At 37.4% G+C, this 17,250-nt stretch overlaps 1 protein-coding gene and 1 non-coding gene across 2 annotated transcripts; both read right to left on the bottom strand.

The window, feature by feature from the left end:
• Positions 1 to 2,688: 2,688 nt before the first annotated feature.
• LOC126957779 (small nucleolar RNA Z39) lies at positions 2,689 to 2,751 on the bottom strand. The gene has a single exon (XR_007726947.1). It is a non-coding gene; the product is annotated as a small nucleolar RNA Z39 (small nucleolar RNA).
• Positions 2,752 to 3,774: 1,023 nt separating this feature from the next.
• Positions 3,775 to 5,305, bottom strand: LOC126957397 (cytochrome c oxidase subunit 7C, mitochondrial). The gene is made up of 2 exons (XM_050795171.1): positions 5,132 to 5,305; positions 3,775 to 3,915 (listed from the first exon to the last, which is right to left on the bottom strand). The coding sequence occupies exons 1-2, from the start codon at positions 5,204 to 5,206 to the stop codon at positions 3,799 to 3,801; spliced, it is 192 nt and encodes a 63-aa protein (XP_050651128.1). The 5' UTR covers positions 5,207 to 5,305; the 3' UTR covers positions 3,775 to 3,798.
• Between the last annotated feature and the right edge of the window lie 11,945 nt (positions 5,306 to 17,250).

A 17,250-nucleotide genomic window follows, 5' to 3' on the forward strand; every position in this document is an offset into this window, starting at 1 on the left:
ACTTGTCTTTAAAACAAATCTTGGATTCTGACCAAAATTCCTATTCTGGTATTCTAGCGAGTTAGGGAAACATCTGCAAAAGGTGCAAACTTTTTACTTGGTCCTGATTAGTTTCACGTGGGCATTTGTGGGTTCATCCAGTGTAATTTTTTTTTTTTTTTTCGAGAATCTGGACTTTTTTGGAGACCTCCAGGTTTTAAATATTGGCTTGAATTTTAAAAACCAGTTTAGGGAAACAGAAAATTAAACTACTGTTATGGTTAACTTTGTGTCAACAAGGACACAGTGCTCAAATATTTGCATCAACAATCCTCTAGATATTTCTCTGAAAGTGTTTCTTGAATTATATGAGTTTACCATTTAAGTCAGTGGACTTGGAGTAAAGCTGACCCTCTTTATAATGTGGCTAAGCTTCTTGAATTAGTTGAACATCTTAATGAACCAAGACTGACCTCCCCCAAGGAGGAATTCCACCAGCAACTGCCTTTGCTGGGTCTCCAGCCCACTGGCATACCCGTATTTCCAAACCACCAAGCCTCCAGAATCGGATGAGACAATTTTTTCTATGTGCATCCTCTTGATCTGTTTGTCTAGAGAATCCTAATACAGAAACTAAGCAGTTATACACCCTCTGTAACTTATGCACTTACAGCCAGCCTACTGAAGCCTTTTTGGGGGGTGGCACCATCTGTACTATTACAAGACAGGTAGAGGTTTTTTCTCTCACATATATCCCTCAAATACTTCTCTAGCTAGACTTAGCTACCCATAACTATTGATTCCTAATCTATTTTAACATTCTCTCCAAAAAATTCAAATTTAGGACTTGTGAGACAAGTTTTTATATAACTTACTAGATCTCAAAAACAATCCAATGAGGTAAGACTTATCATAATTTCCAAGAAAACCAAAAAATCATCTAACAAACCTTAAACTTACTCTTGCTTCTCCTTTTTTTTGAGACAGAGTCTCGCTGTCACCCAGGCTGGAGTGCAGTGGCGCGTTCGCACCTCACTGCAACCTCCGCCTCCCAGGTTCAAGTGATTCTCCTGCCTCAGCCTCTCGAGTAGCTGGGACTACAGGCATGCGCCACCATGCCCAGCTAGTTTTCTTCTATTTTTAGTCGAGAAAGGGTTTCACCATGTTGGCCAGGATGGTCTCAATCTCTTGACCTCGTGATCCACCTGCCTTGGCCTCCCAAAGTGCTGGGATTACAGGCATCAGCCACCTTGCCTGGCCGCTTCAACTTTTTCCAAAGATGAAAAACCTTTATGTTCCATACAAGGAACTCTCTCAATACAGGATACCTGATCTACCACTGAATAATCAAATAACAATGACACACAAGTACAAGAGACATATGAGCAGTCATATAAATTAAGGCTGCACCATAATTAAGTAGTTATCAGGTGACTGTTGAAGAACCTAAAGTGAGGCCCTAGGTGAGAAACAAAAAAATCAAAATGGAAGTTTTTAGCAAATCAGTAGTTGTACCCAAGGGCCATATAAGAAATCTAATGATATAGTGGGGAGTGGCCTACACAGCTATTTTTTTTTGATGAAGGGATATAGAACCACTCAGAGCAATTTTTAAAAAATCCAGAAATATACTTTTATGGAAATAGGTTTTTAAATGTTGGTTTAAAAACAGAGCATCACCCTTTCACCAAAGTCTGGAGGCCAAACAGACTACAAGTCTGGAGTCTATTTTATTGCAGCATTTTAACATCAGTGGTATTCCAACAGTGAGCAGATGAAAATACTCAGTAGTTACTGTCCTACATCTTATACAAAGTCCTAAAATGTAATGACTTCATTACATTTTAAATGGCAAGCAGCATTTCACTACTTATAAAATAAATTCGATTCACATATATAATTACTAATCAGAACTACCTTTTATCCCATTTCTACTAGGCTATATGATAGTGAAAGCACCAGAATAAATTGGGAGTACTTACTATACTACAAATTACATAGTATTATATTCCATTTCAAATATTCTTTATTCATTCTAATTAAGACTAGTACTGGTCACCAGAACACTTACTGAGGCAAACACTTCTGTTTTAGGTTACAGACCTAGAGAAACACAAAAAACAAAACAAAAAAAGAATGAAGCTCCTAAATACCTGATTCTCCAGAACTTCAATTGGAATAAACTAATAGTTTTCCTGATGATTAATCAATCATGGGAAAAATAATTTACTATATCAAAGTATAGGGCAAGAGCAAAAGTATTTTTTCCTTCAAGTTAACGACAAAAAAAAAAAAAAAAAATCAAAGAAATAAACAAGATTGATTTGTATTTCCCTTTTATTGCATAAATTACCAACAAAATCCTGACCTGGGAATCAAAAAATTAATAATATAACCTCAGTTTAACACCATTAAATAAGCTAAATCTCAGAGTAATACTGGAATGTTACCCAAATTAATAAAGTAGGAAAATGGCCAAGTATTACATTCCCTATTTCAAAAAAGAGGCATTAAGCATTCATGTCATAAGTTTATTGAAAAACATATCTAGCATGCCATGAGTTAGAGTTTGATCCATTTCCAGAGGCTGTATCTCTTAAAATGCTCTTCATATCTGCAAAATAAACACAGAAATTAATGGCATTTTAAAAATCTCATTCAACAGAAATCATGTAGTTTCATGAAAATATTTTCTATTAGTTTCAGTAGTACATCAGAAAGCGTTTACAGTATCATGACTTCATTCATACTGATTTGCTTCATCACATGCACCGAAACCTTTCCGCATTAGTAGCTTGGATAAGTTATTCCCCCTCTAAACTATGACAGTCTTTCCGATCATTCCAGTGTTCTATAGTATTACTCTGAGAAACTCTGACGACAATTAAGGTAAATAAATATTTTAACCACTCACAGGAAATCTGCTAACCTTCCAATATGAAGGACTCCTTTGAGCATATATTAACATATCCCCTTGACACAAGGCTTCTCAACCTCAGCACCACTGGTATTTTGCCCCCAACTTGGAATGATCAAAAATGTCTCACATTGCCAAATGCCCCACTGTGTTGTAAAATCATTCTCATTTAAGAACCACTGCCTTAATGAGGAAAGTATATTCAGAAGTTTGAGTTTCCCAACATGGTTGAGTTGGTGAGGCATAGATTTACAACTGCATAATTAGCTGGGACTTATATATCAAGGAACACTAGAAGGGTTTTCTTCATCTTCAGGGATTTTTTCACAACTTAAACAAGTATTGTAAGCCAATTTAAAAACTGGGAGCACAGTGACCACTTTCTGAAAGAAATGGAAATGTTTATAGTGTTTTAAAAGACATATTCTCGGCCACTGTTGTAGTAACAGTGTTTAAGATAGAATAACATTAATCAGTTTGTCAGAGTTTTACCTAGTTTAAAAGTGTGAGTTCTGGAACAAGAAACTGCCTGGGCAAGAGTCCTGGTCCACCATTATACCAGTTATGAGATCTTGAACAACTTAACATCTTTGTGTCTCAGATGGGGTTACTATCATCCGCCTCACAAGCTTGCTAGAGAACATGAGATATCGATGTAAAGTGTACCTGATAAGCAGTAGTGTTCAATAAACACTGGCCATTATTCAAATATTTTTATACAGGTTTACAACTAGTCTCCACCAATGCCACACCTACATATAATCTCAGGAATCAGCCCTACTTAACAATGTATTTGTGTGTGTGTTCTGGGTGAGGGGGAAGAGGCTACTTAATAAAAAGGCCTGCTTTAACAAGATTAGAAATCCATGAACTACCTGGTAAATGGACGAACTGAAACATCCTTATTGTTTAAGCAGTTGGTGTCTTACTACAAGGAAGGGTACAGAAAATGCAGATCCAAAGAACAAACACATCTTAACTAGTAACGCCCACTTGTTTTCCACTGAAAATGGCAAATTCTGTTGGAAAAAAAGAGAAAAAGTAATCGAAATAGAACCTCAAATAATGTGCTTAATAATCAAAACACAAGTATACAGGAAATGCTAGTTATATTTATTTTACATCATGGCACATATGCCATAAATCATAACATCTTTTTAAACATTTATCCCATGACCTTTATCACACAACACTAGAACGTAAGAAACAATCCGGCTTTACTTGAGCACTAGGTAATGGTCTTAAGGACTCAAACGTCAAATAGTGAGAAGTTTCTTATTTTAGAAAATCGAAAAAACTGCTGTCTTAAGTAGTCACATTAGAAGAAGATACATAGCAATCTTAAGTGCAATACAAAGTTGTTTTTTCTTTTCTTTTTTTTTTTTTTTTTTTTTGAGACTGAGTCCCGCTCTGTCATACAGGCTGGCGTGCAGTGGCGCGATCTCGGCTCACTGCAACCTCCACCTCCGGGGTTCAAGCGATTCTCCTGCCTCAGCCTCCCGTGTAGCAGGGATTACAGGCACACACCACCACGTAATTTTTTTGTACTTTTTAGTAGAGACAGGGTTTCGCCATGTTGGCCAGGCTGGTCTCGAACTCCTGACCTCAGGTGATCCGTCTGCCTCGGCCTCCCGATTACAGGCATGAGCCACCGCACCCGGCCCAATTTATTTATTTATTTTCTCAATACGAAGCACCTTCTCTGCCCTTGACGACTAGGCCTCGTGTGACCCTCCGAGGTTGTGACTGCTAAGTGGTTCAAGTTATTTACAACTGAGGCCAAACACGGCCTTAACGAAGTTGAAGGGTTAGTACTTTTAACTTAGCCAGCTGGTTTACAAAGCCTCTTCCATAACCCAGAGGCCCTGATTTCCTCATGATTTTCCAATGACCTTAATTTCGGGTACGACGACCTCCAGCTCGGCTTTAAGCCATACACCTGCAGCCGTGGCCTCCAGGAGCCATCCCAGGGCTTTCTGCGGGGCGGGGGAGGGGGCGTCAGGCGGTTGATAGAGGCAGAGCTTCCGGATCTACCTACCCATTCCTTTAGCTGCTACGCGCTAGGATGCCCAGCTTCCTCACTGGCCCCTGGGGTAAGTGAAACGCTACTCTGCGTCTCAGCCTAGTTCCTGGCTTTCATCTCCCTCGCCACAGCCCGGAGGCTGCCTTTCAGGTACGCGAGTCACAGCCAAGCGCCCCCTCCCCCAACGAAGTCGAGCCCCTTTATACACTAACCTTCCCAGGGCCCTCCTCATAGTGGCTCCTACGGACCACAGAGGTTGTGAACCTCCGGATGCTGTGGCCCAACATAGCGCTGCTGGAAGCTCTGCGAAAGGCGCAGACCGAGGATGGATGAAACGGCTGCACCTCACCAAGACCTTGTTCTCACGACCTTGTTCCCCCGTGCTCAAGGACCGAAAGGAAAGATGGGAAATGGAGGGGAGCCTTGAGGAAACGCGTCAAAGCGGAGATCTCAATGGATTGTGGGAATTGTAGTTCAGAACAGTGCGGCGCCTTATCAGCTCCCGAAGGATTGTGGGAAATGTAGTTTCGCGCCAGGGTTAGGTCTAGGATTCCTGGGGGCCTGTTACCGGAAACGATTTTTTTTTTTTTTTTGAGACGGAGTCTCGCTCTGTCGCCCAGGCAGGAGTGCGGTGGCGCGATCTTGGCTCACTGCAAGCTCCGCCTCCCGGGTTCACACTATTCTCCTGCCTTAGCCTCCCAAGTAGCTGGGACTACAGGCGCCCGCCACCGCGCCAGGCTAATTTTTTTGTATTTTTAGGAGAGACAGGGTTTCACCGTGTTAGCCAGGATGGTCTGGATCTTCTGACCTCGTGATCCGCCCGCCTGGGCCTCCCAGAGTACTGGGATTACAGGCATGAGCCACCGCGCCTGGCCTGGAAACGATTTTATTGAATCAAGTGAAGCAGTTTCACTCCGTGTACTCTAGTCTATTGAACAGGACAATAAACCCATTCCTTTTCTTTTATTTTTTCTTTTTATTTTAAATAAAGTATATGCTAGGTATCAATGATTTCAAGGACTTTTGCCAGTGCTGAGAGATATGTGCTAATGATCCTGGCTGAAGAAACAAAGCATAAACACAAGTAACCAAACAACATGCAGCACAAAGGACTTCAGAAAGAAAACTGAAGTACTAAGGTAATGATCACTAAAGATAAAGGGAATCAAATAGAACAGAAAGAAGAACAAAGGGCAAGGAAAACTCAAGTCTGGTATGAACACAGCATGTGTGAGGAGTAGAAGAGAAAACCGGCCTCTGATACCTGGAGCTAGCCTGGACTGGGAACTGGTGTCCGCCTAATGAACGTACACAATTTCAGCAAGCAAAAGCATCCAACAAGACCACTCTGACAGTGTTCATCAAGAAAAGAATATGATCACCGTGTAATCATATCTGAACACAGATAAAACATTGTCCAAGCCACAAAAATGACCGAACATCACCCTATCTGGTTTAATATGATGACTTCTGCTTCTTTACAGTCTTAGCCTGGATCTAGCTTTCCTTCCTCCTAAGATTTAGGAAGATAGCCAATATTAGGGGAAAAAAATCCCAAATCCAACAAGCATTTTCTAATATTTTACAGAGAACTCTTAAACGTCATAGTTTCTCACAATATATGCTCTCTCTTACTGCAATGAATAATAAACATCATTTGTCAATTACAGGTGTGCTTCTGGTGGTCTTGAGAAGAAACCAGTGATAAATGAACGTGGGAAAGTGGTGTTAGGTTAGATTGTGAAAGACCCTAGTAACCTAAGTGTTATGTTATTCATCTGTGGGGGAATGTGTATTTCCTCACGTGTCTCATTTATAGAGCATTAGGAAACAATTCAAATAGGACCCAAGGTTTGCTTTGAAAAGGGCATAACATATATGCTTTGTTTTGTCTATTTTTTTTTTCTTTCAGTTTTTGGAAGAGAACAACCATGCCCCCCCACCAAAAAAAAAAAAAAACGAAAACAAAAACAAAAAAACGCTTAAATTAATATTTTGTTTCAACAAGTAGCTTATTTTTGAGTAGGGTTTCATGAAATGCATCATAACTGGTGTCCCCTACCACCTAATTTATAGAAGTTATGTGACATTCATTTTTTTTTAACATTCCATTCACTGCCTTTGCGTATTAAAGGATTCTGATTTAACTATAATTGAGAGAGTTTTTCACACTTAATATTTCTGGATTATACTTTTCAATCTAGTGTAAAGTAATGTTATCTGTGGATTTGGTTCATTGTTGCTTCTATTTCACATTAATTGAGCCTCCACGGGGTATCTGGCTTTGAGTTAACTCTTTAGGGACCTGCAGGCCAGAGATTCCAGAATATGGTTTCAGAATTGTCTGCCTACTCATGGACTTTGTGGTAAGTTAAAAATTAAAAAAAAAAAAAATATATATATAATGTTTATACCTATGTAAATATGGGGGAGGAGGGTGGTTACACTCAAGTGCCAGGCATGTGAACGAAGCTATCTTGGACCCTTCAGCCTAGCCCCACCCTCCGCTGAATATTGCTGAGTGACTACAGTCACCACTGTGTAGAGCAGAGTTGTCCAGTTGACTCCTGCCCAAAATGGTGTTCTAGAGATTTGTGTGGTATAATAAAATAGTTGTTTTTTCAAGTCATAAAGTTTGGGGTAGTTTTTTTATGGAGCAACAAAAAGAGAACTAGAAGTAGCACAGCTGCTCTATTTAAGGAAATTAGCCTTTCTTCTAGATGCCATGAGTAAAACACAGTTTCTCATTACCAATCTGTAGATGAGAATTTAGCTGTATCATGTAAAATATTATCTTTGCTTCAAATATATTTTTCTCTGGAGTCATGTTTCTGTGATAGTTCTTCCACTATAATGAAGACGGATGCGCCAAACATGCCAAAACATTGAGAGTATGGGAGGTATGGTGGTTCTATTTGAAGGTGGTGTAGCAGCTGGTGTATTCTGGAGAGTGCTAGACACTCAGAAATGCACTTTGCAGCTTTTCGATGCTCCTGATGAGTTAGGAGGTAAAATGAAGTGGGATTCAAAGTGGCTGAGATCACTTATTCTTGGCAGATTACTGACTTTTGTATTAGTGGCTAGATACCACCTGTAGATCACACTCTTGATAGTTATTTCAAAATATTTTCTAAAGAACATTTTTTGTCAATAAGCCAAACTGAGCACAAAATAAAATTTTATACTAGTTGCTATATGTTTTTTCTTAATTGCTAAGTAGAAAGCAATTAATAAATTAGTTAACTAATGAATGTAGTCTGAGTTTAGGAGTTTTATGCTAATCTTGATTTCTTTTAAATTCACTAAACAAGGAAGAAAAAGTTTAAATAAATCTGGCAATATTCTATTTTTGTATAGGCATCGTGGGAAATTAAAGATGGTCACAAATTTTTGGAAACTCTTTCTGTTGAGTGGTGGGGTCTAACATCCCTTTTCTTGACCTTAGTGACTGAATTGACCAATAGAATGCAACAGAGTGACATTCTGAGACTTCTGAGGCTGGTTCATCAAAAGCCTTGCAGCTTCTCTTTAGCAACTTGGAATGTTTTCTTGGGAGAAGTCAAATACCATGTGAGAAGTCTAACTATCCAGAGACTTTCAGGACTAAGAGGAAAACCAAACTAGCTATATGGATAAGCCACATTACTGGGGGTAGGGGTCGGGGGTAGGGTATGTGCAGATGGGGAGAGGGAAGAAGACAGAAAAAGTACAAGGAGAAGGAGAGGGTAAGTAGGGAGAGGGAGACAGGGAAAGGGACAGACTTACCAGCACCCAGCTATTCTTGCCATCCCAGCCCAGGCATCAGATGTATTTGTAAAGGTGCCTTCAGGTGACTTTAGCCACAGTTATATTTGCCTGCAACTTTATGAAGCATGTTAAACAAGGACTGCCCAGCTGAGCCCATTAGCCCCCAGAATTGTAAGAGAAAACAGTAAATTGTTTCCTTGAGTCACTAAGTTTTGGGTAAATCATACCTGGAACAGGTATGATTTATTTATTTTTTCTTATACAAGCAGCCTAACAATCTATATTCATGTCATAACAGCTGGCAAGAAAAATGTGAATAATTCTAGAGCAACTTTGGATTCAGTATGATACTCTTTCACTATAAAGTGCATTTAAAGAGAAATGAGATATTTCATGAATTGATGGGTACAAAATAGAAAATGTCTTCAGAGACGTGAGGATTACTTCAGTATTATATCTTAAAAGTAAAATCCAATTATTTTAAGTAGTGAGTAGCGTGTATATCAAAGAATGAGCAATGTACTTTCTAGATCCACTTGAGGCTTTAGAGACTGAAATTCCATTATATAAAACAGTATATCCCAAAACTAAAGTACAATATTTGTCATTTTCTCAATATTATATAGAACAGTATATCCAAAAATTAAAGTACAATATTTGTCATTTTCCTCAACAGCTGCTATATTAGATTTTTAAGGACTAGGTTGAAGTTTTTTAAAAAAATAAATTGTTTAGGGAATAAATTATATGTTTCCATCCTACATTGCAAAACTCAAGTTAACAAGTTTCTTTTTAAGTTTTTACCACTTCTCGCTACTGTAGCATTAGAATCAGGGCTCTGTGTTAACATCTATTTGAAATTTTATGTTTGTTGGGGAAAGAGTCGAGGGGGAACCTGGCTTCAGGAAAAGGAGAAAATGAGATTCTTCTGAAGAAATTAGGGTTGTGAAATATTCTGTCAGTCTTCTGAATGATTTAGTGATGACTCTCTGAAAGAGAAAGTTTTGCAAATAATCCTTACTTACTGATCAAAAAACTATAATATATGCTTAACTCTTTATATTGTTTCTTCTTTGTAAAATGCCCTCACTTCTTTCCTCTTTTTCCTATTGTTGTCTTCAAAATTCTACATCTGTGTCACTTTCTCTAAGAAGCCTTCCTAAAACCCTTAAAAGGAATCAATTTATCTTTCCTTTAAGGTCACCTCGAATTTAATTTATAATACTTTTATGTTAGTAATATCATGCATTGTAATTAGTTATATATGTCTCTATCTCCTTACCATATGCTTCTTTTTTTAAAAAAAAGGACAATGTTTCATCATTTTATCCTCTCACATAGTAAGTACTCAATAAATTTATGTTTCATGAATAGATGGATAAATAATGTATTCAATACAAAGTGGTTCAGTGTTTCTTCAACAAAGTGGTCCCTGGTGCAAAACACATATTTTTTTCAGTGGCTCACTGTGTTCTTAATTCTACTTAAATTTTTAAAAAAACTAACACCCAGTTATTACCATATACTTTACATATAATATCTCATTTAAACCTCATAATAATACAAAGTGGTTCAGTGTTTCTTCAAAAAAGTGGTCCCTGGTGCAAAATACATATTTTTTTCAGTGGCTCACTGTGTCCTTAATTCTACTTAAACTTTTAAAATTCATTAATAAAAACTAACATCCAGTTCTTACCGTAGACTTTACATATAAGATCTCATTTAATCTTCATAATAATCCTGTGAAGGAACTATTACTATTGTTATCATTACTCTTTTATAGAAGAAGCAATTGAGACTAATGAATCTAAATGACTTGCTTTGAGCATGAACAGCTAGTAAGTAGCAAAACTGGAAGTTAAACCAAGTTTTATCTGATTTCAAAGTTTCTGCTCCTAATCATTGCATACCGTGGTCTAAACGAATTGCTTGGAAGACAAGTTGCTCATATCCTAAGGGAAGGCAGGTAAGAGTTCAGTTTATACATGATTATATATGGATTCAATTGTGTGTGTGTTTGTGTGTGTGTGCGCACGTGTGTGTTTGAGATATGGTTTCGCTCTGTCCCCACCCAAATGTCATCTTGAATGATAATCCCCATAATCCCCACATGTTGTGGGAGATACCTGGTGGGAGGTAATGGAATCATGGGGGTAGTTTCCCGCATGCTATTCTTCTGATAGTGAGTGAGTTCTCATGAGATCTGATGGTTTTATAAGCATCTGACATTTCCTCTGCTTGCACTTCTTCTTCCTGCTGCCTTGTGAAGAAGGTGCCTTGCTTCTTTGCCTTCCAGCATGACTGTAAGTTTCCTCTTCAGCCTTGCCTTCCTCAGCCATGCTGAACTATAAGTCAATTAAACATCTTTTCTTTAGAAATTAGCCAGTCTCAGGTATGTCTTTATTAGCAGCATGAGAACACACTAATACAGTGTATGTAGGCTCCTCACGACTTAAAGCTTCATCTTCTGCTGTATTATGCTGAACAGATCTCTCAGATTGCAGAGATAATTAGAGTTGGACTGTTCTTTAGGTTCCAGAGACAGCATGGCTGGGTGGTATAATAGCAGGGCAGACCACCAGGTCCTGTGATCCTTGATTAACACCAGAGCTCTGAACTTGTGCTTCTAACACTTCTAAATTGTCTTCTAGGAGACTTGAAGTCATTGGTTTTGCAAACATTAATCAAATCCGCCTTTGGAAATATTTTTCTCAGAAAAGTTACATCTGCCAGGGCTTGAGATTGCAATGGGATGGATTGCATGCTGGCTGCCTCATTCTTACCCTCTCTCAGCTACTTTGCTGGCCTGGAGTTGAATCTCTTTTGCAGGGGGATGCTAGACTCTACCACATTTATGATGCTTTTCTACTACTAGAAGGGAGTGAGAAATGCCTGGATTATCCCTTTGTTATTATTTCTACTTAAAAATTTAGGAAGAGAGAATTCTCCCTAACTCATTCTACGAAGCCAGTATCACCATGATACTAAAGCTAAACAAGGACACAACAAAATAAGAAAACCACAAACCAATATCCCTGATGATCATAGATGCAACAATCCTCAAAAACATACTAGCAAATGGAATTCAACAGAACATAAAAAAATACAGCATGAATAAGTGGAATTTATTCCAGAAATTCAAAGATAGTTCAACATATGCAAATCAATAAATGTGATTTACCATATAAACAGAATTAAAAATAAAAACCATATGATCATCTCAATGCAGAAAAAGCATCTGATAAAATTCAGTATCTCTTCAGGATAAAAACCTTTAACAAATTAGGAATAGAAGGGTCATACCTCAAAATAATAAAAACCATATATGACAAACCCACAGGTGACATCATAATGAATGAAGAATAGCTGAAAACATTCCTTCTAAGGTCTGAAAGGAGACAAGAATGCCCCCTTTCACCATTCTTATTTGACATGGAACTAGCAGACCTAGCCAGAGCAATCAAGCAAGAGAGAAATAAAAGGCATTCAAATTGGAAAACAAGAAATCAAATTATCTCTATTTTCTGATGATATAATATTATACCTAGAAAACCCTAAAAAGATTCCTATATTTGATAAATGAATTCAGTAAAGTTTTAGGATACAAAATCAGCATATAAAAATCAGCAGTGTTTCATATACACCAATAATGATCAAGTCAAGAAGCCAAGAAGTAAATCAAGAACTGAATCCCATTTACAATAGTTCTAAGAAGAATAGAATACATAGGAATATATTTAATTAAGAAAGTTTCAAATAAAACCATGAAACAGTGAAGAAAGACATTGTAGTCCACACAAACAAGTGGGAACACATCCCATGGTCATGGATCAGAAGAATTAATATTATTAAAATGACCATAGTGCCCAAAGCAATATACAGATTCAATGCAATCCCTGTCAAACTAGCAATATAATTTTTCTCAGAATTAGAAAACACAATCCTAAATTTCACAGGAACAAAAGCAGAGCCTGAATAACCAAAGCAATCCTAAGCAAAAAGAACAAAATTGGAGGTGTCACATTTTCTGATTTCAAATTATACTACAAGCCTATGGTAAACAAAACAGCATGGTGCTTGAGTAAAAATAGATAGATCAATGGAACAGAATAGAGAACCCAAAAATGAAGCCACATAACTACAGACAACTGATCTTCAACAAAGTGAACAAAAACATACACCGGGGAAAGCACACCCTATTCAATAAATGGTGCTGGGAAAATTGGATATCTATATGCGGAAGAATGAAACTGGACCCATATCTTTTATCATATACAAAAATTACCTAAAAATAGGTTAAAGACTTAAAAGACCCCAAACAATGAACACTAGAAGAAAATCTTAGAAAAACTCTTCTGCACATTGGCCTTGGCAAAGAATTCATGACTAAGAACTCAAAAACACAAGAAACAAATCTAAAATGAGACAAATAGGACTTAATTAAACTAAAAAGCTTCAGCACTGCAACGATAATAATCAATAGAGTGAACAGACAACTTGCAAACTGGGACGAAGTATTTGCAAACAATACATCCCTTAGGAGCCTGATATCCAAAATTCACAAAGAACTCAAACAACTCAACAAGAAAAACTCCCAAAACTCATCAAATGTGGACAAAGGACATAAATAGACATTTTTTTCAAAAGAAGACACACAAATAGCTAACAAGCATATGAACAAATTGTCGTTACTAATCATAAATGCAAATTAAAACCACAATGGGATATCACCTTACACCAGTCAGAATGGTTGTTATTAAAAAGTCAAACAAGAACAGATGTTAGTGAGGATGCAGAGAAAAGGAGTGCTTATGCACTGTTGGTGGATATGTAAATTAGTACAACCTCTATGGAAAACATTATGGAGCTTTCTCAAAGAACTAAAAATAGAACTGCCATTTGATCCAGCAATCCCATGACTGGATATCTAACCAAAGGAAAATAAATCATGATTTCAGAACGATACCTGTGCTCATATGTTTATCGCAGCACTATTCACAATAGCAAAGATGAAGGAATCAATCTAAGTGTCCATCGGTGGGTGACTGGATAATGAAAATGTGTGTGTGTGTGTCTCTCTCTCTCTCTATATATAGACATAATCCAATCACCTCCCTCCCTCGACATATGGGGATTACAGGTCCCTCCCTCAACACATGGGGATTACAATTCAAGATGAATTGTATCATCTTCATATATATATATGAATCATATATGTATATGAATGAATGAATGCTCTAGGAATACTACTTATTTGTTTTATAAGAATAAAATCTTATCTTTTGCAGTAACATCAATGGAATTAGAGGCCATTATCTTAGGTGAAATAACTCAGAAAGTCAAATGTCACATGTTCTCACTTATAAGTGGGAGTTAAATAATATATACACATGGACATAGATTGTGGAATAATAGACATTGGAAACTTAAAAACATACATGTGAGAAGTGGATAAAGGATGAAAAATTACTTAATGTGTATAATGTACACTATTCAGGTGATGGTTACACTAAAACTCAGACTTTACCATATGCAATATAACCATGTATCAAAACTGCACTTATGCCCCCTAAATTTAAACAAAAAAAATTTTGTTTAAAAATATTTGTGCATTAGGTCGTTTTTGCTCTGCTATAAAGAAATACCTGAAACTGGGTAATTTATAAAGAAAAGATACTTAATTGGCTTACAGTTCTGCAGGCTATACAGGAAACATGGCACCGGCATCTGCTTCTTGTAAGGGCCTCAGGGAGCTTATAATTATGGCAGAAGGCAAAGGGAGAGTAGGCCCATCACATGACAAAAATGAGAGAAAGAGCGAGAAAGGGGAGGTGCCAGACTTTTCTTAAAAAACAGATCTTGTGTGAACTAACTGAACAAGAACTGACATCTCCAAGGGGATAGTGCTAAACCATTCATGAGGGATCAGTCCACATCATCCAATCACCTCCCATTCGGCCCCACCTCCAACACCGAGAACCACATGTCTACATGAGATTTAGAGGAGACAAACATTCACACTATACTGATTTGGAAATAATTTAATATATTTAGAATATGTATAAAAATAAATAAAATATACTTATTTTTATATATGAATTTATCAATATCAACTTATACTTAATGGAAATGTATAGATATTTGAACATAATAAAATTTAATTATTTTAAAATATTAGGAAATAATTTCAAACTTGCACAAATAACGTTGCATAAATAAAATTTGTACAAGAAACATTTATATATTCTTTAGCTAGATTTGCCTATTTAAAAAACCTTATTTTATTTTCTTTAACATTTGTACTTTTTCTTTCTCTATACATATTTTTTTCTGAGTGGTTTGAGCCTAACTTACATTATACCACTTGACCCCTAAGTACTTCTGTGTGTATTTCCTAAGAATAGGGCTATTCTCTTATATAACTACAGTGCAGTATCAACCTGATGAATTTATACTGGTACAATATTTTTATCTATGCATATTCCAGTTTTGTTAGCAGATCTACTAATAACGTCTAGAGGCAAATACTGCATTATATCTCTTTATCGCCTTAGTCTTCTATAAGCCAGAGCATTTTTGATATGATTTGACTCTGTGTCCCCACCCAAGTCTCATCTTGAATTGTAATCCCCATGTGGTGAGGGAGGGACCTGTAATCCCCATATGTTGAGGGAGGGAGGTGATTGGATTATGGGGACCATTTCCTTCATGTTGTTCTCATGATAGTGGGTGAATTCTCATGAGATGTGATAGCTTTATAAGTGTTTGACAGTTCCTCCTTCACCCGCTCTTCTCTCTCTCACCGGCCACCATGTAAGATGTGCCTGCTTCCCTTTATGCCATTATTCTAAGTTTCCAGAGGCCTCCCCAGACATGTGTAACTGTGAGTTGATTAAATCTATTTTCTTCATAAATGACCCAGTCTTGGGCAGTTCTTCATAGCAGTGTGAAAACAGACTAAGACAATTTCCATAGCCTTTCTTTGTCTCTTATGACACTAACATGTCTGAGTAATACAGCCCATCCTGCATTTTGAAAAACACAAAACATTCCTCATTTTGTGTTTGTCCAGCATTTCCTTAGGAGTAAACTGAGACTATGTGTTCTTGGGCAAATGCTGCCTAGGTGATTCGTGTCATTTTAGGGCATCACATGTGGAGGCACAGTATGTGCATCTGTTCCTCACTGGTGACGTTAATGTTCACAATGTAGTCAAGGTGTTGTTTGACTTTTTCACTGTACAATTACTGTTTCTCTCTTGCAACTAATAAGTACCCCATGTGAAGACATGTTAAGACCATGCTAATATCCTACTCCTCTCAAACATTTCCTTTGGATATAGACTCCACTGATTATTCTTTCCTAATTATTACCATAATAGTTGTGAAATAATGATTTTCCAACTCCAGTACCCCTTCCATATTTACTAACTGTCCTTTTACATTTAACTATATGAAAAAGACCTACTTCCTACTCTATATATTTACTTTATTTATTATTGGTATTCACTAATTAATTTTTAAATGGTCTATAATTCAATACTCTACTTAAATATTTTAGTGCTCACATTGTTCCAGATTTGGTAGCCCCTTCAAGCTTCCACCTGTGTTTGCTATGTGTCCTTATCATTTTTTATCTTTTAATATTTATTTCATAATAAGATATTCCTGGCCTATTTATACCTACCTTATCTCAGTCCTGGGAACCAGAATCTCTATGAAGAATGCTCACTGGTTTCTGTTAGTGGTAAACGGTAATAAAGATTAATGTCTGGGTGTTAGGTATGTTCACTACTACTAGGATGCCTTTGCTTCCTAGAAGTTATGCATGTACACATATATGTGTACATAAACATGAAAATGCAGATGCATATACACATTTTAGAAATCATATCTGGCCAAGCACGGTGGCTCATGCCTGTTATCTCAGGACTTTGGGAGGCTGAGGCGGGCGGATCACGAGGTCAAGAGATAGAGACCATCCTGGCCAACGTGGTGAAACCCCGTATCTACTAAAAGTACAAAAATTAGATGGGTGTGGTGGCACGCGCCTGTAGTCCCAGCTACTTGGGAGACTGAGGCGGGAGAATCACTTTAACTCAGGAGGCAAAGGTTGCAGTGAGCCGAGATCGCGCCACTGCATGCCAGCCTGGCAACAGAGCGAGACTCTGTCTCAAAAAAATAAAAAAGGAAAAGAAAAAAGAAATCACCTTTCACCAACACCTCAAATTTTAATCCATCCCCACAGGGCTCCTTCTTGCTTTCCCCTGCTCCAAGTCTGATCTATCTTGCTAGGAGAAATAATGGATTATCTTTGTAGTCTCTCTATAGAAAATGATATTGCAAAATTGTCACATGAAGGGGTGATGAAAAGGTATGCAACAAAAAACTATAGGAAACTGTCTTATAGAAATGTATCAGGCAATTAATGATTAAAATATTATTTTACTTTCTTATGTTCGTCCTTCACATGGCAGCAGCAAGGAGAAGTACAGAGTGAAAGGGGATAAAACCCCTTATAAAGCTATCAGATCGAATGAGAACTCACTATCACGAGAACAGCATGGAGGTAACCACCCCCGCTT

The sequence above is a fragment of the Macaca thibetana genome, chromosome 6 (genome assembly GCF_024542745.1).
Source record: "Macaca thibetana thibetana isolate TM-01 chromosome 6, ASM2454274v1, whole genome shotgun sequence".
Classification (NCBI taxonomy): domain Eukaryota; kingdom Metazoa; phylum Chordata; class Mammalia; order Primates; family Cercopithecidae; genus Macaca; species Macaca thibetana.